The 25,629-nt window shown below is 49.6% G+C and overlaps 1 protein-coding gene across 6 annotated transcripts in view; it reads left to right on the forward strand.

The window, feature by feature from the left end:
* Positions 1–25,629, forward strand: part of LOC130543827 (ral guanine nucleotide dissociation stimulator-like) — a 44,698-nt gene that overhangs the window by 3,180 nt on the left and 15,889 nt on the right. For 2 of the 6 annotated variants that reach the window (XM_057312794.1, XM_057312796.1), the window contains 12 exons: positions 8,026–8,202; positions 10,734–10,838; positions 12,179–12,363; positions 13,680–13,885; positions 14,034–14,401; positions 15,180–15,395; positions 15,764–15,867; positions 16,375–16,444; positions 17,054–17,125; positions 17,587–18,306; positions 18,685–18,806; positions 18,999–19,262. In XM_057312794.1, coding sequence (XP_057168777.1) covers positions 12,212–12,363; positions 13,680–13,885; positions 14,034–14,401; positions 15,180–15,395; positions 15,764–15,867; positions 16,375–16,444; positions 17,054–17,125; positions 17,587–17,733 — 1,335 coding nt within the window. In that variant the 5' untranslated portion in view covers positions 8,026–8,202; positions 10,734–10,838; positions 12,179–12,211 and the 3' untranslated portion in view covers positions 17,734–18,306; positions 18,685–18,806; positions 18,999–19,262. Of the gene's footprint in view, positions 1–8,025; positions 8,203–10,733; positions 10,839–12,178; positions 12,364–13,679; positions 13,886–14,033; positions 14,402–15,179; positions 15,396–15,763; positions 15,868–16,374; positions 16,445–17,053; positions 17,126–17,586; positions 18,307–18,684; positions 18,807–18,998; positions 19,263–25,629 lie in introns of those variants that run through there. The other 4 variants (XM_057312797.1, XM_057312793.1, XM_057312791.1 and 1 more) reach the window with 4 other exon arrangements.

Below are 25,629 nucleotides of genomic sequence, written 5' to 3' on the forward strand. Positions count from 1 at the left end.
TCCCTTTCTTCTCCTACTGATCTTCCTACTTCGTATGTTCCATAAATGAGTGAAACCATATGATAATTTTCCTTCTCTGTTTGACTTGACTTAGCATTATCTCCTCCAGTCCCGTCTATGTTGCAGCAAATGTTGAGAAATCATTCTTTTTGATGGCTGAGTAATATTCCATTGTCACTAATATTCAACAGTTTACACACTCAGTCTCAGTTTGCACACTTACACTGACTTGTCCGAAATTAGGTACTCAGCCTGAGCCCCCAGACCTACTGGGTCCCCTGCACATTGAAAGTGAGCAGATGAGAAGCATCTCGCATGCAACTGGTTGCCAAAACAAAGCAGGGGTACGAATACTTCTATCAGACAAAACAGAATATAAAAAATAAAAGAGTAGTGGGTCACAAAGAAGGACACTGTGTCCCAATCATGGAGACAATGCAACAAGAAGATAGAACAATTTTAAATTTTTAGACACCCAGCATAGGAGGACCCAAATACATAAAACAGTTAATAACAAAAAGCAGGCAACTAATTGACTGTAATACAATACAGTAGGGGATCTAACACCCCCCTTCTATTAATGGACACATGATCCAAACTGAAAATCAACAAGGAAACAGTGGCTTTGGGTGATGCACTGGTTTTAACAGACGCATGCAGAACATTCCATCCTCCAACAGCACATACTCATTCCTTTCGATTGCACATGGAACGTCCTCCAGAGCAGATCACATATTAGGCTACCGAACAAGTCTCTACTAATTCAAAAAGATGGAAGTCATGGCATACATCTTTTCTGACCACAATGGTATGGACTAGAAATCAACCACAAGAGAAAAACCTGGAAAGACCATGAACACAAGGAGGTGAAAGAACACGCTCCCGAGAAATGAGTGGGTCAACCAGGAATTCAAAATAGGAAAAAAAATTACATGGAATCCAAGAACAATGACAAGACAAGCGTCCCAAAACTTTGGGATACAACAGAAGTGAATCTTAGAGGACCAGTTACAGCAATACAGGCCAGCTCCAAAAGCAAGAACAATCTCCCATCCCATCACCTGACACAAAGGGATCTAGCATAAGAACAGCAGAGAGCTCTAGAGCAGGGGATCAGCCTTGGCGCGTTGGAGCTCTTGCTGTTGGGCCCATGCATAGCTTCCGTCCTTGCTCAATTTCCCAGCAGGTATGGTGTTCTTTCCTTTCCTGCACAACAACTCCCACCATGTCCACCGGGGAATCAACCCTTTATGGAATTCTAGAATGCTAGAAACTGCCAAAAAGGCCCAGGAAACAACCATGCCTTCCCCATTTGGTATATCAAGGTGCCGATTAGCTTTCTCTTTGGGGAACATTCAACAGTGGTTTTTTGAGACATCGTCTTAGGCCCGGATCCCCTGGGGATCTCGTGAAAATACAGATTCTGATTCAGTAACACTGGGAGCGACCTGAGACTCTGCATTTCCAACACGCCCTCTGCGGATGCTGAGGCCACTTGTCCACGGACCACCCTGACAAACAGCGCCAGCAGGCCATTTGACCAAAATTATCTGTTTCACCACTGAAAACAGAATTTTCAGCAACAGTTTGGCCGCAACGAGGAGGTCTTTTTATTGCCGGGAAGATAAACAGCCAGGGCAGGGCTTTGTCCACACCTGCAGGCCTCTCCTCTTCTTCTCTTCCAGGGCATATGGAGGCAGGATGGAAGGAGGTCAATAGTTTAGGAGCTTCTTTAGGTCAGTGGGTTTTCTTTCCTGTGCCCTCCTGTATCTCTGTGATGTGTGCAGAGCACAAAGTCCTTCCAAGAGGGATGGCCGAGGCTGAAAGGGGGTAAGGTGGGAGCCTGAGCTCCTGAGTCAGCCCTGGCACGTGGGCAGAGGCAGGTGCTAGGGGCCACTCTGTGTGTGGTGCACGGGCTCCCTCGCAAGTCCCCATGAACGGGCCAGAGGAGCTTCAGAGAGGACGGGCAGAAGACCCAATATTGCTCCAGGCGACAGAGGAGGGAAAAGACTGAGGTTGGTTCATGGCTGAATGGGCTTGGATGTGGCTGCAGGATGGAAAGTGGCTGCAGATATACTACAGCCCCGTTCAGGGTAGTCTTGATAGAATGCAGCGATGGGAAATTCTTTCGAGCATTTCAAAATTCTTTCAATTCTTTCAGGTGGTATGGAAAGAAAAGCAGCCTGAGGAAAGAATATACATTGGCTCGTGGCAGTGGTAGATGATTTGGCTCGTTGGTCAGGGACTGGGAGGAAGAAGATTTATGACAATTAGTCGTGGGGAACAGACATGTAGGTGGACCCATGGGAGTGGGCACCAGGTATGATGATCTTTGCATCACACATTGACATCCACCCAAGTGCATTCAACCTGGAAAAGGCACTAAGCAGCCGAGTACATCCTGGCCACTTGATATCCATTCTAGCCTCTCACATTGCCCATCCCAGTGCTAGCGTAACGGGCTCAGGAATGGACATGGTGACATGGATGGAAGGCAGGGCCCCAAGACCTTCCCATTTCTTCTTTCAGCAACTATGCTCTGAGCACTCAGCCTGTGCCAGGTGAGTTGGTGGGCCCCAGTGCAGTCTGCAAATGGCCAAGTTGTTTCTGCTGTTCTAATGGAGAACACCTTGAAAGCAAGATGTGTGAAAGAACAGAGCAGATATTATACTCCAGTTACCAGCACAGTGTAGTAGGGAGGGCTAGGGAGTCACAGGAGAGGAGGGTCTGGAAGGCCTCCACATGGTGACATCTGCTGGTAGCAGATTGACAAGAGGGAGCAAGAGCTGCACACCTCTGGGAACAGTGTGTCAGGGAGAGGGCACCACTGGGGCCAAATCTCTCAGACAGAAACTAGTTTGACCAGAGAAGATTCGGAAAGTGGCCAGAGTGGCTGGTGGAGGCTGGGAGGTGAGAACAAGAGATGGCAGTGGATGAGAGGGCCAGGTTACCTGAGTTAGCTATCTGTTTGTCTCTGAGAACACTACTAGAAAGCTTAGCACTTCTGAAGCGTGATATTTCCTAGCTCCCAATTCGGGGGGGCCTGGAATCTCCACACAGTTGAGACTGGGTGTTTCTGCCCCCAGGTCTCTGTGTGATGCAGTCTGCGCCTCACCCGAGGCCCAACTGTGGTAAGATTTGCTCCCAAGTCACTGATGTGACTAATGTCAGGATTTAGCTCAGACTCAACAAAGTGGGTTTAAGCGAAATCCTGAATTTGAGTTCTTTTCTGCCTATTAGCCTGGGCACTCCCTAGGTTCCTTCCTCTGTGGGCCTCTATGTAGGGCAGTTCTAAACACCAGTGCTTGCTTCCCCAGTGCAGGGATACAGGAAAGAAAGGAAGGGAACAGAAGAGAGTAACAGGAAAGTGACAATGTTTTGTCATATTCTCTTGGTCAGAAACCTATTAGCAACCAGGCAGTGGATAGACAGGGAGGTATATAGCACGGGTGGGGATCCCTGGGAGCCACTGTGGAGTCAACGTGGTGGTATAGTCAGCACATTTCATCCAGACCATGAAATGGAGGTAAGCTTTAAAGTTGATGTGTGTTATGTTAACATGGGTTTGACTCCTGTGTGGCACTTAAGAGACAAAAAGAAAGAACAAAGAGAAAACAAACAAAAAACCAGTCTCAAATGTAGAGCACAGACTGGGGATGGCCAGGTGGGGGGATGGGTGAAATAGGTCATGGGGATTAAGAGTACACTTATGGTGCTGAGCACTGTGTAATGTACAGAACTATTGAGTCCCTGCTGTTCACCTGAAAGGAATATAACACTGTCTGTCAATTATAGTGTAGTTTCAAAACTTAAGAAAAATCGGTCCTATGAGATCTAAGCTTAGAATACGCAGAGTTTCCTCATGAGGTCTCATCGGGCTGAACGTCAATCCACACGAAAGGTAAATGAAAATGTCCAAAGACAAAAGTACAGTCTGTTTATATGGAAAGGCCAGGGCCCACCTCTGTGTTCACATAAAAGGTAACGTCCTATGCTACTGGCAGTTGGAGCAGAGTTTCACTCGAGTCCTATTGGAGTGATGCTCCTCTGGTGTTCTCATTCTACTTGGTTGTGTGTCTTTACGAAGTAATTGAAATAACGATTCCTAACCTTTGTCTCGTGGATGAAGCAATATTCGACTCTTGGTAGCCATCGAAAGTTTGGAGCGGGAACAACTTTCGGAAAATATTTAGCATTCGTATCTCTCATCGTGTTACAGATAAGGAAGCTGAAGCCCAACAAGGGCACCCGGGGAACAATAACACAGAGGAGGTTCTCCTGACACCTGGTTCAGGGTCCTAACTCATTGAGGAAGTGTGAAGAACGCCCAACCCTCCAGGGTCAATGGACATATCATTTGAACGTGTCATTTTTAAAGAAAAGTGAAATGCGGTCAAACATGGAAAGACAGAAAATAACATCCTTTTAAAGAAAATCCACTATGATCCTCTACACTGTTTCTTACGTTCCACATATGAGTGAAAACTGATGATAATCATAGGGGAAAGGAGGGAAAACTGACCGGGAAGCCATCAGAGACGGAGCAAAACCATGAGGGGCTCTTAAGCACAGAGAACAACTGAGGGTGGCTGGAGGGGAGTTGGGTGGGGGGATGGGGCAACTGGGTGAGGAGCATAAAGGAGGGCACGTGATGTGATGAGCACTGAGTGGTATATGCAACTGATGAGTTATTCAACACTACATCTGAAATAAGGATGGACTGTATGTCGGCTAATCGAATTTCAATAAAAAAATAACGGAAATCCAAGGTTCTGTGTTTTCTTGTTTTCAATACGAAAAATACCGGATGATTTCTTTTCTTCCCACAAGCAATGAAGGGAGCTAGCCTATTCAAGGTGAGGCAGTTTTCAGGGCATGCTGCCTTTTTCATTTCAGCCCTAAAGAGACTTTCAAACATGCTTTCAGTTCCAGGCCTCTTGCCCTTCGAGTCCATTCTGAGCACCCTTGACAGGGTGGCAAAAACTTTGTTTCTTCAAGGTGGGTCACCTCAAGCAGGTAACATCTGTACTTGCCACAGAGTTACTACAGGTGTGCACCCTCCATCACTTACAAGTGCCTCTCGACAAGATTTCCTCACAGGCGGCATGAATACTGCTGGCTGATGCTTTTCTCTTTGATGACATTGATCCCATTTTTTCACTTGCACGATGACTGGGAGTCGGCTCTCGGTCTCATTCCTGGTGGTGATACAGCTCTCCAGCTCCCCCTCAAACATGTCCATCTCCTCTCTCCCAGAGAGGAACATGCAGAACTTAGGGACCATGGGGCGCCTGGGTGGCGCAGTCGTTAAACGTCTGCCTTCAGCTCAGGGCGTGATCCCAGCGTTCTGGGATCGAGCCCCACATCAGGCTTCTCTGCTGGGAGCCTGCTTCTTCCTCTCCCACTCCCCCTGCTTGTGTTCCCTCTCTCACTGGCTGTCTCTGTCAAATAAATAAATAAATAAAAATCTTAAAAAAAAAAAAAAAACTTAGGGACCATGAACTGGGAACACAGAGCAAACATATAAAGGTCTTGCCTGACTTCAGCTCAGCATAGGAGGGACATACTGTTCCCCTTTGGTTTGACCCCAGTGTAATTTAGTACTCTAACCTTCTTTGCCATTGACTCCAGACAGTGGCTCACCAAGACGGGAGGGATACGGAGTTCCTTGCAGACACGCCCACACACTATGTTCATCACCGTCTAGCATGTAAGACTATGTCCCTCATCTGATTAAGAAACTCTTCAAACGTTAATGGATCAGAGTGCAATGAAAGTCTAACTTGGAAGAAGGGCTGAGCTCGGGGATCCGTCCAGTCATATGTCTCACTGCTCCCATCATCCACGTAGGTGCTGCACAAAATGGACAAGGTCCCATTTCCAGTACACAGCTCATGCTGGCCCATCATACATATTCCTATCCTCTTGCGATCACATAGCGTCATGACCCCATCATCATGCCAGTGCTTCTCCAGTTCATGCTGCTCTCTTACTCCACTAATGAACCTTTTTCATCTCGGAAGTGCAGCCCAATAATATTCATTTTCATAGCTTCACAAAATAGGATTTGGCCATGCTTTAATGGATATGACCTGCAAGGCACAGGATAGAAAAGAAAAATAAGTTCACGTACAGGACATTCAGAATACTTACAATCTTTGTGACGTTAAAGACATTAGCAATGAAGTAAAAACACAATCCACAAGATGGGAGACCATATTTGCAAACTGTCTATCTGGCAGGGGCTCAATATCCAGAATGAATAGAGATCACATGAACTCAACAACAGACAACAAAATGAATGCAATGCGTGAATGTGCAAATTGGGAATAGGCATATCCTCAAAGATGTGCACGTGAAAAGAAATTTGAAAAGATACATCACTAATGTTAAGGGAAATGCAAATTATAAAAAGCAATGAGATACCATTTTACATCCTTTAAGATGACTCTTCCAAAAAAAAAAAAAAAAAAAGCAATCAGAAGGGAAAAAAAGAGCAAGTGTTGGCCAAGATGTGGAGAAGATGGAAGCCTTATTCAATGTGTGTGGTAGGGATGTTTAACAGCATAGTTGTGAAATCAGTATGGTAGTTTCAAAAAAAATTAAAATTAGACTTACTATGTGTTCCAGTAACTCCACTTCTGGGGTGTATACCCAAATTAATTGACAGCATGGTCTTGAAGACATATCTGAACACACATTTTCATGGCATCATTATTCATAATAGCTTAACCATGAAAGCAATCCAAGTATCTGTCGAGGGAGGAACAGATGTTGTATGTACACATATTGGAATAGCATTGATTCTTCAAAGTGGAAGAAGACATTGACATATGCCACAACATGGGTGAACCTTGAGGATATTATGCTAAGTAGATGAGTATTCATGAAAATACACACTTTGACTTCACTCTTAGGACCTACCTAGAGTAAATTGCCAAAGACAGTAGAATGGTGTTGCCAAGGGCTGGAAGTAGGCGGTCATCGGAAGTTTCTGATTCATGGTATAGAGTTTGAGTTTTACAAGATACAATGAGATGTGAAGCTGGGTTACAGGGAGGTTGTTCAAACATATTAATGCATGGAATACCCTTAGAATGTACTCCATGAACTTAATGGACTTAACGACATGAAAATAAATGTAAACTGCAAATACGGAGAAACGAACTCAGGACAATTTCGTCTAGCCATTTATATCCTTTTGTTTAGGTCCTATCTCAGACATTTTGCTTCAGCCATTTTCCATGAGGCGACTTTGATCAAACAAAATGTTCTCATTCTGTGCCCACTTGGAAGCTTACAATCAGAATTTTCCAAAACATGAACAGTTTTTTCAAAAGTTACTATCTGACGTCACTTATTAAGACTTTCTATTCTTTGACAAATTGTTAAATGGAACAAAATTTTAAAATTCTATTTCATCTGCTTTAATTTTAATTCACTGATTTTTAATTTCAGAATCAACTTTCTATGCCAATGGCTTGAAGTTTTTAACCCCTAGGATAACCTACTGGCTTTCGGTTCTGCTGTTTTCAGTTTTGTTTACGTGACGTTCTTTTTACCATGTCCAATTTCCTGATGCTCTCTATGAATATTAAAATATTTTTTTGCTCCAGTTGTTTTGATACATTTGACATACAGAACTGTGTATGTTTAAGATACCTGGCGTAATGATGTTCCTTTCGTATACTGTGAAACGATCGCCAGAATAAATTTAGTCTGCCGCCATCATCATCTCTAGAGATACAAAAATGAAGTAAAAAGAAAAGAAAGAGAGGTTTTTCTTTGTGATGAGAACTCTCAGAACTTGCTCTTCTCACACCTCTCAAATACACCATAGAGCAGTAATGAACTGTAGTCCTGGGGTGTACTGTAAATCCCTATTCCTTATTGATCTGAAACTGGAATTTGTACCTTTTCACCATTCACTCAGTTCCCGCACCCCCTCCGCCCTCTGCTTCTGGTTACTTCTATCTGATTTCTTGTTCTGAGTTAGTCTTCCTCCTTTTCTCTTCTTTGTCTCAGATTCCACAGAGAAGGGAAAAATAGAGATCCTGCTCCTTTGCTCTGTGACTCTGCAAAGGCACTGCGTTGAGGACCCCCGAGAAAAGGCATGGCTTTTTTTGCTGGTGTGCCTGCGTGGAGCTGTGCCACCAGAGCTGGAGAACTGGGTGCAGGGCGCTTCCTTGTCCATGGTACCTGGTGAGTTCTGCTGGAGGAACTGGAGCAGGAAGAGTCAGGCAGAGGCCATTGTGGTTGTCGCCCCTGCCCAGAAACAGCTTGAAAGTTTTAGTAGCATTCTGCAGTCTAGGTGCTTAAGAGGGGAGGTGGGCTCCAAGATCTTCTCAATTATTCATTGAGTAACTACACACTGAGCACTGCCCTATGCCAGGTATCTTGCTGGGCCCGTGCGCGGAGCTGAAATTACCTAGGGCTCCTTTGCTTTAGGAGCTCCCAGTCTACACATGGACCAAAGCTCCAAAGTGAACGCACGTAAAAGAAAAGAGCAAGCGCTCTGTACTAGGAATGAAGTGTGCTACGGAGGAAGGCTGGGGAGTCACTGCATGGAAAGATATGAAAGGCCTCACTGAGGCTGAGGTTGCTGAGAACAGATTGACCAAAGGGAGCTAGGCCTGCACACGTCAGGGAGCAGCGTTTCAGGAAGAAGTGACTTGTGCTGCAGACACTCAATAACAGAAGCCAGTTTGGCCAGAGGAGTGAAAAAGGCAGCCAGGGTGGCTGCAGGGACACTAGGAGGAGAGCAGAGGGGAGGGAGGAAGGCAGGGACAGATGCTGAGGCCTGGGAGACTGTTACTTATCTAGAGTTGCCCCGGGACTGCATTGCCCTGATACCCTGCATGTGCAGGTGCATCGCTTTAATTTCTAACAGTATTTGTGGGTGAAGAATGCGGGCCCAAATTAGCATGGTTCCCCAGGCTCAAGGTGTGTCAGTGGCTGCGGCTGTGACCAGGGCCATACTGGAAGAGGATTTTGTCATAAGTTGGCTCACGTGACTCGGGATGCCATCTGGACTCAGAAGCTGAGTTCCTGTGTGTCTTTTGGCCTTGGCACTGCCTCCGTTCTCTGTCCTGTGAGCCTCTGTAGATGGCAGCTCAAAACATCAGTGCTTGGTTCAGGTTCAGAGAGAGAGAAGAAGAAGGGAAAGGGAAGGAGTGAGTAGTGGAACATGATGGAAAGTAACTAGGGAGTGAGAAACTCTTTGCATGACATGTAGACAAGCTCTAGGCATGGTACTTCATCACGTTGAATATGTCCTGTGGGTCAAAAGCCAGTCACTGACCACTTAGCGGTTACAGTCTGATGCCTATACCACAGGTCAGGATCCCTAGGAGCCATGGTGAAAGCCGCTCCCCTCATAGACCCAAACGAGGTAACGGGGTCTCGTTCTTCATATAACGGGAAACAATTGCATGGTTTTACTACAGAGGATGACAATGCCTGCATCTTCTTGCTTTTCCAGACCATCATGGTGCCCACCTTAAAATGAGGCCAAGAGGGAAAGTGACAGTTGCAGTATTACAGGGCTGGAACCCAGGCCTCTTCTGAGCAGCACTCCATGCCAAGTCCCACCCCTTCTTGTAATTCTTCCATCTTGAAAATTGTGCCTCAGATACACAGGGGACCACCCCACACATGTAATAAATACTCTTATCCACAGACACCAGAGGATGTGCCAAGGAAGTAGATTCTAGCCTGATCCCCACACTGCAGGCTGGGAAAGTGGGGACTACGTGAGAGACACAATGACATAGGACACACAAGTGCGCAAAGAAACACAGAACGTAAGGTCTGAATTCAGCTCTGCCTCCTGAAGCTTCAGACCCTAGTTCCATTTCCAGAGAGTGGTGGCTATGGCCTTTTTGGCTCATTGTGTCCAGTTAAGGAGATGACATGGGGGAGAAAGCTAAGGAGTCAACTGCCAAGAAGGGGCTCTGGATAGGTCTGACTGAACACATGGTCCCAGGGATTAGAATCTTGAAAGAGTGACCTCACTTCCTCTGTGATAGGCCCCAACTGAACTTAGAACTCTGGTAACCGGGCACCCAGATTCAAAAGACAACCTGCTCTCCAGCTCACTTTGGTGGAGACGTTCGAGAGAACAGGATGTTCTCTTGCTGCCTTCCTCCCTTCAGGGTCTCTGGGCCCAGGCAAGCCCAGAGAGAGAGACTTGCAAATAATTGTAGACGTCGGCTCAGCCCGCTTTTCCGAGCCCTCTGGACATGTGGCAGGAGACACCAACAGGTAACACGAGGCAGCTCAGGGCAGCCCACTGGAGAGCAGGCAACAACTGTGATGCCACCTCAGCAGGCCCACACCTCTTGCCCCTCATTATGTGTGTCCCTGTGTGTGTGTTGGGGTGGGGGGCTGGTTGTCTATGTGTAGAGAAGGGGACAGAGGATGTGGGACACACCCTTCCTGGGCAGAAGGAAGCAGCCAGGTGTTGGAAGCCTGGCCCATCTTTCATGTTCACACCCCAGGTCATAGCAGGCAGGATGAGAAGCTGAGCACTGGGGACCAAGCTCAACTACCTCGATGTTAATCACGAGCTCTAGAGTTTCATCCGGCTACCTCCTTGCTCGATGTCTTTTCAGCTGCCCCTCTTTGCCTCAACTGGAGAACAGGATTTCTAATGCGGGTGGCCCCTTGTGGCAATGTCCTGGGAGGACACTAATGTCTCTTGACCCCATGTCTATGGGGCACTGCATTTTCAGAGCTGCACCCAGGAGGTCATCGAAGAGCTGGTCTGGGACTTCAACTACAACGCCCTAGACAAATGGCAGGTGCACCAGGCCACCCAGGATCAGTGCCGCTCTGAGGTGAGAATGGGAAGAGGGTTCCACACACCCAGGGCCCCCACACAAATATGGGGACAAACCTGGGGCCCTCCCATGGTGTTTCCACATGAGTGCCCCACAGGCCCAACCACAAAGTCATCCCAGTATCCACACCTCCACCACCAGCTGTGGGAGAAAGTAGGAAGACACTCTTCCCATAGGTGGGAATGGTAGAGAATAGTGTTCGTGTTTTTTGCAGTTTGGGGCGTGGGTTATTCTGTTTCATTCTGTTTTGTGTGACTTTTCCCGCAGCCATGAGTGTCTTTGCATTTTGCTACTGTTTTGAGTATTTTCTTGACTCACCCCAGCCATCCTGTGTAGAACCCAGCTCCACTGTCCTTGGAGAACGTGTCCAAGGCCTTATGAATCCTCACCCCACACAGGGTGATTGAACATAAAAGGAACGGTGGGAAGAAGCCATTCTATATGTTCCTCTGTAACGTATCACCTCTCAGAGCACATCGACTCATTGTATGTCCCCCGGGTCACAAGCTGTGTCCTCATATGTCTTTTTGGACCTCCATATGGGAGGTTGTCTGCCACCGTGAATCAGCCTTTCAAGCACGGATTGGGTGCAAGGCCTCTGATGCCTCCTGGCCCAGGTAGTGGACTCTGTCTTTTCAGAGTTCAATCCAGGCCATCTTTGAGGAGCTGCTTGCTCCAAAGGCTCAGCTACTCCATCTCCCTTGACAAGCAGCAGGTGCCTCAGCCCACAACAACATCCAATGCTGGTCTGGGGTGAGAACAGGTCCAGATTGATGTCCAATCTCAGGACCCACAGATGATCACGGCAAGGCCAGAACCCACACTAGAAACAACCAGCTCCCCTGGGGCCTGCCGAGGAAGGTGGATTTCCCCTGAACCTTTCTCCCCACCTTAGGAACAGACCAGGCCGCAGCAGCATAGGGAAATGCCATGCATTCCATGCTCTGGACAGTTCTCAGGCCCAACGTCTATGATCTTGAGCAGCGTTGGAGATGCTAAGCCTCTGCTTTCTCCTGTCTGCAGTAGGGATGTTGACTGATGACTCAAAGGCATACAGTTCTTAATAAAGCCTATTCAGAGAGAGAAAGGCTGTGGTGGCTCAGCTAACAAGATGTGTTGAAGTGACCAATGCTTTCTCATTTCACCCCTAAAGGCAATTGTACTTTCAAGCCTAGAGCCTTTTCTAGGTGGGCCCTCAAGTCCCTTTTCTTGCACAAGTTCCCGAAGGGATGGGACTCTCTGGTCTGAGCCCCAGACCCTGATCATCCTGGTGGTTCGTGGTGTTGAAGCTGACTCCATTGCCCCCCACACCCCCCTTCTCTACCTGGTGGGAAAAGGAATCATCCCTGTCCCTGGATGAGGCCCAGACGATGCTGAGGCTCCGAGAAGGCACAATGGAGCGTTTCGTACAGTCCCTGGTGCCATCCTTCCCAGATGGGAGCATCTCAAACACCTCAACGATCTTCTGCATGTACGAGATGTTCACTTCAGCCACACAGGTCCTGGGCCAGCAGTTCAATAGGTGAGTGCCCACCCCATGCACAGCACAGGGTGAGCCTCCCATCTACTGGGTGTACATCTCGGGAATGGCACTACCCCTCTCTGACCTTCCCTTTCCTCTTCTGAAAACTGGGGTGGTTAAGAGGATGAACCTCATACAGTTACTGTAGGAAATCATGGGAGGAAACATGGCACGGGCTACTCTGGTGCTTGGCTCTGTAGAAAGGGCTCCTGGACGTGCTGGGCATCTTCTTGCTTAATAGTTCTCTCTCTCCGGTCAAGAAGCTCTCAAGTGCAACCCTCACAGGCCGGTGGCCCTTCTGGGTTGACGAAAGGAAATGCAAAGCAGGCAGTTTCTCTATGTGCAAAGGACTTCTGAGATTCCATCTAGATGGTTCTGGTAGTTGTCCTTTGTGTGAGCAGCTCAGGGGCACACTGGGAGCAGGCAGACCAGCCCACGGGCCACTCAGGATTTGGAAAGTGCGGGCTGGGAAGTAGTCGTTCAAGAATGTATATTAAGCACCTAGGAATGTGAATGGAGAGAGGAGATACAGTGTCTGGGTCTCAGTTCTAGTCAGAGGGTCAGATAGGCACTCTGCACACCCTAAGCACGCATCTCCAATGGTTGTTAGATGTGACATCTTCGTAGCCTCCTCTAGCTTTGAAAGGATCCACCGAGAGCTGGATCATAGGACAGATGAAATGATCAAGTAAAACTGGGACAGGGGTTTGGGTCCAGAAGCAGGGCTGGCTGCCTCCACAGAGCAGGGTGGGGGACTACAGGGGTGGTGGCTGGGGAGGGATTTGCCAAACCAGGGATCTCACCGATCTCTTGATTTCCAGTGGGTGGGCTTCATCTGGGGGGCTTCATGTGAAGAAGCAAATGAGTCAAAGAAGGCTGTGGAGGGGGTCCCGGGCCCTCTGGTCGGCAGAGCACAGTCTGGGCTCAGTGGGTGCCTGAAACACCCATCCCTTTGACGGTCCCAACTTGCTCTGCCTGCCCCTCCCCGCTGACCACCCCAACAGGGGCCAAGAACCGAGGGTGTGCTGAGCCGACCAGTCACAAATCTGCCTCCAACCTGAGCCTTGATACTGGTGTGCATGGAGGATAGAGTAGATCAGGCCCATGGCCAGGTAGAGGAGAGGAGAAGTGGAAAAACCAGACTCATTCAGGTTTTCTGGAGGACCAGGCCTCCCACTACGAGGGCAGCTAGAGAGGGGTTGGAAGGGGGCTGGGGCCATCCTCTGGGACCCATACAGAAAGAACGGTGCTGTGGGAGTAGCATGTGCAATGCAAGGCCAGGCCTCTGACTCTGCTCCACATATGACTCTCCCCAGCACCCTGTCTCCCTTCTTGGGTACCTGGCCTGACCAGAATTTGCAGGCTATCTATCAGTCCCTGGGCCGTGACCGTGTCGAGATCAAGGTGGCCTATGTGCATGGGGCCATGGTTCTGAAGTGGCATGCCTGGGACCTGACAAACCATGTCCCCCTTCTCCTGATGCAGCGGGAACTTCTGGCGCTCACTGAGGCAGAGGTGGAGGGTAAGGGGGATGGCAAGCTGGGAAGGCTAACTGGGATGTGGTTCATGGGCTGGGTATTCCTTTCAAGGCCATGGGGTCTGTCCTGGTTTTGCAAAGGCATCCGGAAAGTCAGTGATGTGGATGAACCTTTCTCTGTCTCCTGCCCCAGTGCCAGCTCCAGGGCTCCTTCCAGCGGCAGAGCCAGGAACAGGGCCTCCTATAGAGCTAGAGGCGACCCCGGCTCTGTGTCAACTGTCACCTGCGGTGTCAGAGCCAGCCTCCCCTCTGTCAGCTGTTCCAGAACTGCAACCCGTGCTCCCATCTTCTGCATGTGTGCCGGGTGCTGAGCAGCAGTCAGCTGGACCACCCTTTTTGCTGGAAAGTTTCACTCAAGCAACAGCCACAGAGCCCACCGCGGCCCCAGAGGCTTCCTGCCACCGCTGGGTCACCCCAAAGAACCAGCTGGGTGAGGAGAAGCCCGACCTCCTGGACTTCCCTCCCAGGCTGGTGGCAGAGCAGCTCACGTATATGGATGCGGTGAGCAGCTGGGCTCTCAGGGTGGGCCAGGGGCACGCCTTCCTTCTGCTCTCACCTGCCCCACACCTGCCTTTCCCTGATGTGGACTCCTATGGTCTGGGACCAAATCTCAGCTCCACCACTTCCCAACCCTGTCAACCCATCAAGGCGCTTAGCCCCAAGCTTTCACTGTCCAGCTGCGGACTGTAGCGAGAGACCCTGATAAGCACTGATACGGAGGTACTAGGGAGAAGAAATGAGCCAGAATGGAGAGACCAATGGGCAGGCCCTGGTCCCGTGGGTGGAGGAGGGCAGCTCCCTGTGTTCAGTCAAGTCCATGGGTCACCCACTCATGTGACTTGGAGGATGAGTACCCTCAGCATTGATTAGGCATCTGATGTGTCCATGAGGACAGGGCAGACGGAAAAACGTGTGGTTGCAGCTCCCGTGTGAGAATGTGCATCTGAAAGGGGGGAAGGACCAGGGGGATGACCAGTTGGAGGGGAGGGGAAGAAGCCCCCTTGGGTTGGACCACCTTGCAGTGCCACCTGGAGCTGGGAGTTCCTGAGCATGATCAGGGTGCCAATGCCCTCCTTCCTTCCCTTGCTCTGTTTGCTCCTGGGTCATTGTGTACTGGGTTCCCTCAGGGAAAAACAATGGAATGAAATCCACAGTCTCGAACCAGGCTCAGGCCAGATTCTCAGCTCCCTGAGGTCCAGCTCTGACCTGTGACCCCTACGTAGGACATGAGTCTTGCATGGGAAATGGCTGGGTGAACCAAGGTCCGCCTGTTCTCTAGGAGCTGTTCAAGAAGCTGCTGCCCCATCAGTGCCTGGGCTCCGTCTGGTCCAAGCGCAACAAGCCTGGCAATGAGCACCTGGCACCCACAGTCCGGGCCACTGTCGCCCAGTTCAATGGTGTGGCCAAGTGTGTCATCACCACCTGCCTTGGCAACCCGAGCATGACAGCCCGGGACAGGGCCATGGTGGTGGAGCACTGGATCAAGGTGGCCAAGGTATGCAACGGGAAGCCCCGCCGAGGTGCTCTCCTGAGTCTCGGGCACTGCTCTTCCCTTGATCAGGTCTCAGGGTGGAAGGCCCTGGTCTTTGCCCTAGGGACTGTGCAGTCCCTAGGCTCTTCCGTCCAGGGGCATGCTGACCTTGCCTTGCATGGCCCCATGCTGGGATGCTCCGTTTCTGCCTGGCTCCTTCCTTGGAGTGAGGTAAAATCTTCCTCCTCCTCTGGGCCTCACGTGTGCCCTTCGGCAGGTCCCTGGACAGCGGCTTCCTCCAGCAGGAGCACTTTCCCCTGAGGGGGACTGAAGCTTGAGAGCCAATAAGGTGCCGGCTCCCCAAGTGACATCCCATTCTCTTCCCTCCCCAGGCCTGTCAAACCCTGAGGAACTACTCGTCCTTACATGCCATCCTCTCGGCTCTACAGAGTGTCTCCATTCACCGCCTCGAGAACACGTGGGGGAAGGTTTCCAGGTGAGTAGGCCTCTGTCCATGGAGGGACCAGGATGGACGAGGGAGCTCCCAGAGGCTTGTCCTCTTCCCCCTCAGGCAGCTTGGACCTTCTGGGAGGCAGCAAACCCCGACCACAGGACCTGGGCTGGTGGGTAGGTCTCTCAGCCTTCCTGGTGAGGAGGCCACCATGCCTCCCGCTTTAGAAATCAGTTTTGCCAAATGTCCCACACGGGGCTGAACTGCATTAAATCTCTTCACGTGTTTCCTTGACAGCCACTAAGCTCTCTGCCCATTTGAACCCCAAATTGACCCAAACAGCGTTTCTCAATGAATATGGGAAGGGAGGCCCAGGACGAGCCACATGAGAGCTCCCTCCCATGTCCTACAAAGACCTTAGTGCTCAGAGGATCCCAGAAGAAACCCTCAACCAGGCAGGTTGACACTCTGGGGTTCTCAAAGAAAAGGCACTCGCACTCAACCCTGCCACATTATTTGTCGATTGATCGTGCCTCCCTTGCCTCTCTTCAGGAAGCCATTGAGGATCTTTCAAAAGCTGTGCAGCAAGGACAGCGCACAGGGCAGGAACCTGCTCATCAAGGTAGCCTGGAAGGTGCAGGTCTGGAAAGAGACGAGGGGTGGGAGGGAATAGGATCCTGAGTGGATGAAGTCGGGAATGGTCTGAAGCATTCCTTGGGGAGGGGAAGCCTTTGGCATGAATGTGGCGACAGCCTAGGTGCGGATGCCGTTGGCGGCGAGGGGGCAAGCAGGTGGTGTCCAAGCAGACTCCCTAGCCTACACACCCTCTCTCTCTGTGTTGACAGCTGGTCCAGGTGGGGGCCTCTACAAACCTGGAGAGCCCAGAGGACAGACCTGTGCTCAGTGATGGGGTTGGGCTGGGTTGAGGGCCACAACAATGATGAGAGTAATAGGACCCTGAGTCCTCAGGAGACCATGGGAGATAGGTGGAGTTGTCATGTTTCCCGATGAGAAAACAGGCTTGGGGAGGCCAGGCTGCAAGCTCAAGGTCACACATGGAGTGAATGTTGGAATGAGATTGTTCTGGAATCACTCACGGCCTGCTTCTGGATAATGGGGCCTCAGGATCAGTATGAGTTAGGTCAGATGTCTAGGTTCTGACGTCCAAGATGGTGGGGGCAAGTGGCCTGAGGGTATGATGGTCTCAAGGAACTTGTCCTTGGCCCTGCAGGAGCGACCATCCAATAGATTTGCCACCCTGGTGATGGCCCTCCGGGGAGCCCAGAAGAGGATGCAGAAGAAGGTGAGTGTGCCTGAGGCCCAGGGCCTCCAAAGTCAGAGGAGGAGGAGGGCTCCTCCCTGAGGGCTGGAAGCCTCCCAAAAAGGAAAGATCAGGAAGGGGGGGTCCTTCCCACTCCAGCTGCGGCTCCTGGGGCCACAGCTTCTACAATTCTTTTTTCAAAAGGACCAGGAGGAGGGCCCAGAGTGGTCCATAGAGAATGGGTTTTGCGGGTGGGGAGGGACCGACCTAGTGCTCCATTCCCTGGCATTTTTGAAAAGCAGGCCCTGAAGGTGATGAGGAGGAGTCTGATGTTCTGGGAGGGGGAGGGGAAAGGGAACCCGTGGGGGGGAGGCTGCTAAGGGTCCTAGGCTGCTCCACGTGAGCCCCTGCGGTGGGCTAGGAGGCTGGAGCATTTTCAGTGGAGGGTCCCTGTGGACACCAGCGAGCAGGGACTCATCCCAACCCTCCCCCTCATGACACAGGGTGTCGTGCCTTTCCTTGGCACTTTTCTCACCGAGCTGGTGATGTTAGATACCGCCATGGAGGACTATCTGGAGGTGGGTGAGCCTGAGGATTGTGGGGGAGGGACCAGAATCCGGAGGTTTGGGAGCAGAACGCCCCTGTACTGAGCCCTGAGCTCTCAGGACTCGGCAAACCTCTCCTCATGACAGCCTCACGGCTACCCTGTGAGCCTGGGGGCTGTTGCCCATCTCAGGGATGAGCGAGGTGAGGCTGCAGTTAGGCCACGGCTCCCGGTGCCGAAGACTGGTGAAGCAGCAGAGCTTCCTGAAGGCAAAGCTGCATGAGGTCTGTCTGAGTGGACCTCAGCCTCCCCCGGTGAGTTTGCCCGTGGGGGGAGAATGAAGTCAGGACCCTCCACGTCAGCAAGCACCTCAGTAGCCGCAGCAGCCCCTTCCTGCCTGAGGCTTCGGCCTCCCCTACTGTCTTCCGAGAGGGTGGTGCTGCAGGGTCCCGACCTGTAGCCAGTCCATCTGCCCCATGTCCTCCTTTCTCTGGACCCCAGAGCCTGGCCTAGATCCCAGGCCCACTATCTGTGTATGCACGGCCCCCTCACGGGTCCTGGCCATGGTGCAGCATGAGAAGGGATGGGAATCAAGTGCTCCTAAGAACCAGGGGCCTCATTCTGATGGACTTTGTCTGCATTCCAGGGGAATGAGATCAACCACCAGAAAAGAAATAAGGTGAGCATATGTGGCGCTTCCCGCAGGGAAGGGTAGGGAGTGGGCCTCAGAGATGTCCCTGGGAAGAACATTGCTTGGCTCCATCCCCTCCACCTCACATTTCCTGGGATCCCTTGAGAAGAAAGCAGTGCAAGTCCCATCCCGTTAGGAGATGGGGACAGAGCATGGCATCCAGGAGGACTTCCCGGAGGAGGGGCTACTGATACTCACCTCTGAGAACAGGTGGAGACCGGATGAATCTGCAGGGAGGAGGATGGCAATGTGTGCCAGGACCTGGGATGGGTGCCCGGTCCCGATGCTCTACCCTCACCAGACCCTGCAGCTCCCCGCCCCCCCTCCCAGGCTCCCTATACATCCTGTGCTTCTCTCTCTGCTCAGGAATATCAAGTCATGACAGACATCATGCTGCTCCAGGTGGCTGCCGAGAATTACACCCTAGAGCCCGAGGATCCTTTTTGGGCCTGGTTCCAGGCTATGGAGCCGCTCAGCGAGGCTGAGAGGTGAGGCCCATCAGGAGCTGGGTCGGTGAGGTTCGGGGTGGACTCTTTCTGCTGGCCACTCCTGGGATCCTCCTTCCCTGGGCAGCCTCAGGCCTTGTTGCCGGGGCGCCAGACTCCAGCTGTGGGCAAACACTGGCAGGGACTCTTGAATGGAAGCTCCTGGGCAACTCACAGGTGTCCCTCTGTCCTTAGCTACACCCTGTCCTGCCAGCTGGAGCCCCGGTCCTAGCTGGTCAGCAGCACTCAAGAAGAAGAACTGGCCGCAGTCAACCTCAGGGCTGAGCAAGTGTCCAGTGGCCCTGCAGGGATTCCTCAGCAGCTGCATCCTTGCGCCCATTTACTCCACACCCCTTCCCCCCATCTATTTCCTTATGTAGGGGGCACCATTTAGTTGTTTTAAATAGTACCGTGATAGATTTGCATGTTAGGAGATTAAAGCCCTTGTTTTGTTTTAGAGCCCGGTGTGTGGTTTGGGTCTTTTACTTCCTACAGTAATGGAAAACTTGCACAGACTCTCATATTCGTTCCTGACCTAGGAAATCTTCCAGAGTCATCAGCTACTGTATGTGGGAGGAAGGAGAAGTGCCAGCCCTTCTCCCTAGCCACTGGAGGGCACCCCCAAATCCCCCTTACTCAGAGCACGCGTCCATTTCAGTCAATGAATTTGGGCAAACAGCAGAGACAGCCCCTTAGAACTCCTGAGATTTAGAGGTTGCAGGGACTTTCCCAGGAATAGCAACAACCACTGAAAGTGGGAGTCTTTAAGACTTGTACGCCCCAGAGCGCCTTCCTGCCCCAGGACTGGGGTTGCCTTTCTCCGCTCTAAGGCCAGGAAGACTGTGTCCTGCTCCTTCCGTTGAGATGCTTTTTTGGTTTTGTGTTTGGTTTTGTATTGCCCCCGTATTTGGAACTTGTCGTATTGTAGTTCAATCTCTGGAACTGCATCAGCACCTAGTGGGGAAAAACACGGAAGGAGATCAAATCCTGCGTGTGAAGGGGACAAAGCCAGAGGAAGATAATTTGCAGATGGACTCAGGGCATTCAGGACTTTCCAGCCTCAGTCTCCCCGTTGGCCGTTTACCAAGTTTGGAATCTTTCTGGGATTCTTGTCAATGATCTCTGGATTCCCTTTCCTGCTTGCTATGTGTGATGGGAAAAGATGGGAGGGGTACCTTAAAGGACACACCTGAGCCTGGTTCCATGAGTATCTATGCTGACCTAGGAGCCAGGATTTCCAGCCTTCGTGCATCTCCTTATGCGGTTCTTCTGAAGCAGCAGTTCCCTCCAGGCCCCAGGCTCTGCGTCCGATCCATGGTAGCCACTGTTCCCTGGCTGGCATCTGGTGGATCAGGGATGGGTTCTCTCTTGCCAGGATAATGGGTCATATCCTTTTTTTTTGAAGTTTTTTTTAATTTATTTGACAAAGAGCAATAGTAAGAGATTGAACACAAGCAAGGGGAGTGTGAGAGGGAGAAGCAGGCCTGCAGCGGAGGAGCCTGATGTGGGACTCGATCCCAGGACTCCGGGACCACACCCTGAGCTGAAGGCAGATGCTTAATGACTGAGCCACCCAGGCGCCCCTCATTTTCATTTTCTTAATGACTAATGATGTTACACATCTTTTCATGCATATAGTTGCCATTTTAAAACCTTTTTTGGGAAAGTGGCTGTTCAGGTCTTTTGCCCTTAAAAAAAAACCAACTTGGGTTTTCTTAATATTGAGTTAGAAGAATTGTTTATATATTCTAGATGCAAGTCTTCTTCAGATATATGTTTTGCAAATATCTTCTCCCATTTTATGCATCATGGAGGATTTTTGAGAATCAAGAAGTTACGGCCTGGGGGGTAGATAGTACTCCCAGGCTGGTGTGTTTCATTCTAGAGTCTCTGATACTTTCGTAGCTGCTTCTGCTGCCAGACCTTCCTCCAATTCTCTCTCACCACAGTGACATGGAAACATCATGTCACCTCCACCTAAAAACTGCAGGTCAGCTCTGGCCTCCACTGCCCACCCTCCACCTCACTGGAAGCGATGGTGCTCACCTCCATACTTTTCTTCCTTGTTTGGTAACACATAGGAGCAATTTTTTCCTTGTATATCAGATTATCACATTATATGCCTTAAAAACATGCACTTTTGTCAGTTATAGCTCAATTTAAAAAATCGAGCATCATGTAGCGTTACTATTGCTGCATAACAAATGACCCCAAATCTTATCGTCCAAATAACCACCCTTTGTTATTGCTCGGAAGTCTACAGTTCTGCTGATAGAAGGCAAGCTCAGCTGATCTCAGGCGGGCTCGCTTGCACACCTGCAGTCATATGGAATCTCAGTCTCTCTGTAAGTGGTTCAACAGAATCCAGCCCCCATATTACCATTAGCCTGCTGTTTCTGTCTCTGTGGTTCCAGTTCATCTAACCGCATTGCTGTACTAACACGGCTTCCAGCAGCCTCTGGAATCCCTCTCATGTGCTGCTGGGCCCAGAGACGGCTTGTAGACCTCTAGGATTGTTTTGATTTGGTTCTCTGAGAAGCAGACCCTGAGAAAAACACTTAAGTATAAGTAGCTCATTTCAGGAAGTTGAGAAGTGGAGAAGGAAAGGAAGGTAGAGGGGCAGCCAATACAGTGTCTGTGTTAATGAAGAGGCTACCACTGAGAAACTGGGGCACAGTCCCACTGGGGATGTGCTTCCAGATTGTCCCATCTAAGGGACAAAGAATGGAACCTTTGTTGAGGTTGAGAATCATCTGGTGAGAGTTAACGTGAGCCTCTTTCCTCCTTAATCAGGGTTTTGACTCTGAGGCTTCTCCCTCAAGGCTTTACTGCAAAGGAGTTGCTGGCCGTGGAGGCTGGGTCTAGTCTTGTCAGCTAGGTTCCCATTTAACTATTTTAAGTCCACTATAAGTAGGTGATATTTACCTGGTGGGTAATCACAAAATGCAAATGGACTCAAAGGATACCAGAAGGAAGTCTGACCTGTTTTCCTTCGTGGCATAATCAGCTAAAGCCCCTCCCACCCCCTTCAGGGACCAAGGGGGCTGGATTTCTGGATTTAAGGCTGCTGGTGTGCCAGTAGTGCATTGGCTGCACCTGTTAGCGCTTTCCTGTGGGCAGCAGGATGGAATGCCCATCAGAAGCCAGCACTCCATCCTCTCGTGCATGCATCACCAAATAGAAATCTGCTTTTAATGAAGCAGCAGATATTTTTAGTGATTTATCAGGAAACGTTTTGTTACACGGGATGATGGAATACCGCAGAACATTCACGTAATCCCTGCGGCCTCATGATTTGAAAGTCTATGAAGGAATTTAAGCAGTTGGATGTAAGCAAGCTTAACAGTAGGAAGAGCACAAAATGGCCTAATTTATCAGAAGATATTGTGTTAAAACTTGCACAAGGTGGCTTCTGAGCTTGCTGTGCTCAAAAAATGAACAAGGGTTGTGACAAGTCCCTGCTTCAGATCCACTGATTCTCTCCCAGGCTCAGACTAAATGTTTCTAGGCCTGTGTATTTTTCTGCCTTTCAGATTTTCACCCTCTCACAAGACTGTGTTGGACCACCATTTTGGCTCTTGTCCCCTCCCCTGCCTATCACCAGCCACGCTTTCAATCTGTTGTAGAGATGGATACCACTATGAGTATCTTCTTGCTTTCCAGGCTGAATTAGCCCCACCAGTATCAACGTTCACACCTGGGTTAATTGATTAACACATTCATTTGTTTCAGGAAGTAGTGTTGAAAGTATCTGTGTGACCAACATTAGGGCGCTCAGCAAACACAAAGCCCCAATATTTACTTACACTCTCTTGATGTCAAACATTCCAGTTTGAAGGTGGGGGGGGAACAATGTTCCAGTTTAAAGGCCATGAGGCCGGAGGGATTCTCTCTAAGTCAGGAAAGGGAAGGCCTCTTTGTTCTATTCTGGCCTTCAGTTGATTGCATGTGGCCCACCCACATGGGAGAGGGCAATCTGCTTCACTGTCTGCCAATTTAAATGTTAATCTCATTCAGAGACACCCCCCACAGACACAGCCAGAGCAATGTTTGACCAAAATATCAGGGCGCCCCATAACCTAATCAGGTTGACACATCAAATTAACCATCATATTATTCTTCGTTTCTTTCAGCAGCTCCAATTATGGATGTGCCTTAGTTTATTAAATCAGTCTCTGTTCATGGACAGTTGATTATTTTTAATCTTTTGTTATTGTGAGTAACTCTGCGATGAACAGCCTTGGGCACACATATTCATTTGTTTGCCACTGCATCGATGGTTCAGCTTCCCAGAGGTGGGATTTCTGGGTAAAAGGGAAAATGCATATGTAATTGCCCCTTCCTGGAGACTGTACCACTTTGCGTTCTACCAACAATGCCTGAAAGCCCTTGTTCCATGGGGAAACAGGGATCCATGTTTGGTCAAGGAGAACACCATCACTCTTGGCTATGGAGATTGCTTTAGGACCAAGCTGGCCAATGGGAGTGATCAATGGGAGTTTTTTGTGAAAGCATCAGGACACAGAAGCTGTCTCTCCCTGGGGATGGCTCAGCTAGGTGTTGTAAACCTCCAGTGTCTAGGGGCGACCACATAGAGAAAGCCTGGTCAAGAATGATACAAAGAAGTAGTGCCGAGAGACACAGAAAGGACAGTAAGATGGAATCCTGATGGAATAATAGAGCCCCTGGATCCAGCTGGACCTGAATCAGAGGCTATTCCTACACTTATTCAGTTATGAGACCAAAACTTCAGTTTTTAAAAGCCAAATACAATTTCACCTATATGTGGAATCTAACAAGTAAAACAAACAAGCAAAAGTGCAGAAACAGAACCATAAATAGAAACCAGTGGCTGCCAGAGGGGAGGGGGTTGGGGGATGGGCAAAACGAGTGAAGGAGAGTATAGGCTTCCAGTTATGGGATGAACAAGTCACAGGGATTAAAAGTACAGCATAGGGAATATAGTCAATGGTATTGTGATAGCATCGTATGGTGACAGATGGTAGCTACACTTGTGAGCATAGCATAATGTATAGACTCGTCCAATCACTATGTTATACACCTGAAACTAACATAAAGTGTATATCAACTCTACTTCCATTTTCAAAAAGTTGAAATGAATCCATTTTCCTAAAACCAAGAGAGTCCTAACAAATGCAGCATGCTGCACAAAACAGGATTTCTGCTTTCACAGTAATTTACAATTGAAATGAAGGCATAAAAATTGAGCTACCCTATGATCCAGCCATTGCACTACTGGTTATCTACCCCAAAGATACAGACGTAGTGAGGAGAAGGGCCATATGGACCCCAATGTTCATAGCAGCATTGTCCATGATAGCTAAATCGTGGAAGGAGCCGAGATGTCCTTCAACAGATGACTGCATTAAGAAGAGGTGGTCCATATATACAATGGAATATTACTCAGCTATCAGAAAGAACGATTTCTCAACATTTGCTGCAACATGGACGGCACTGGAGGAGATAATGCTAAGTGAAATAAGTCAAGCAGAGAAAGACAATTGTCACATGGTATCACTCATCTATGGAACATAAGAACTAGGAAGATCGGTAGGAGAAGAAAGGGATAAAGAAAGGGGGGTAATCAGAAGGGGGAATGAAGCATAAGAGACTATGGACTCTGAGAAACAAACTGAGGGCTACAGAGGGGAGGGGGGTGGGGGAATGGGATAGACTGGTGATGGGTAGTAAGAAGGGCACGTATTGCATGGTGCACTGGGTGTTATGCGCAACTAATGAATCATCGAACTTTGCATCAAAAACCAGGGATGTACTGTATGGTGACTAACATAATAAAAAATATTATTATAAAAAAATGAAATGAAGGCACGAAAAACAATGAGAACAACGCAAGACAGAGTATTATCAGGTGCTATACTTTCTGTTATAGACTGAGCGCCATTAGTCCTTCCGAAGTCAGAGGAAGGGCAGGCAGTGGGCCGTGAGGTGATAGGATTTGGGTGGGTGGGACTTCGAAGAGCTCCATAATCCTGTGCCTGCAATTTGAAATCTGATATGGTCTGAGAACCAAAGTTTTTGTAGTGTTGGGGCAAACTTGTGTTCAAGGTGGAGGTGAAGGAATTTTAAACTGTCAGCTTAGGGGCTATGGCCTCAGACCCTGCCAGGGGTGATAGATATGTCACTTTTGGTAGATGTACAGTTTTACACTTCCAACGTCTGAACTATTTAAATTCTGAAACACTTTTGGCCCTACAGAGTGCCTAAAAGACTGCTTCTGTGCTTCACGTCTCAGGGAAGTGAGGGGATGTGTTTTCTGAGGCCTCGATGTTGGGGTGGGTGACCCCAAGGGAACCCCAGAGGCATGACTTGACAGGCACCCATCCCATGGGCAGCAGGAAAAAGCTAGGATGCCTTAAGCACTTGAGATGTGTAAACTCTCCGTGTCTCCAGTTTATAAGTCTCTACTACCATCCCAGTGGGGCTGCTGCGTAAAACTAGTCAGACTGTGACCTGCACGAAGTTGCTTTATCAAGGGAGGGGGCGGGATAACATCCAGGCTGGGCCCCCCTTCACTGGCCACGTGGGCGCTCTGGCGCCGGCCGCCCACTCAGCACTGTTGGGTGATGTGATGGTGGTGGCGACAGTGAGGCAGAGGGAGCATTATTAGGCCTTGTGCTTACTATTGACCAGTTAGTGTCCTCTCCCTGACCACTGCCCATTGGCACATGGGCCTGAGCTATCCCTGGCCTTCCTCTCTGCAGTCTTGGAATGGCCTAACAGGCTGCCCCCCAAGCCATGGGCTCCTCTAGGACAAGGACCATTGTCCTCCTCATGTCTGTATTTC

This window comes from Ursus arctos, unplaced genomic scaffold (assembly GCF_023065955.2).
Source record: "Ursus arctos isolate Adak ecotype North America unplaced genomic scaffold, UrsArc2.0 scaffold_16, whole genome shotgun sequence".
Lineage (NCBI taxonomy): Eukaryota > Metazoa > Chordata > Mammalia > Carnivora > Ursidae > Ursus > Ursus arctos.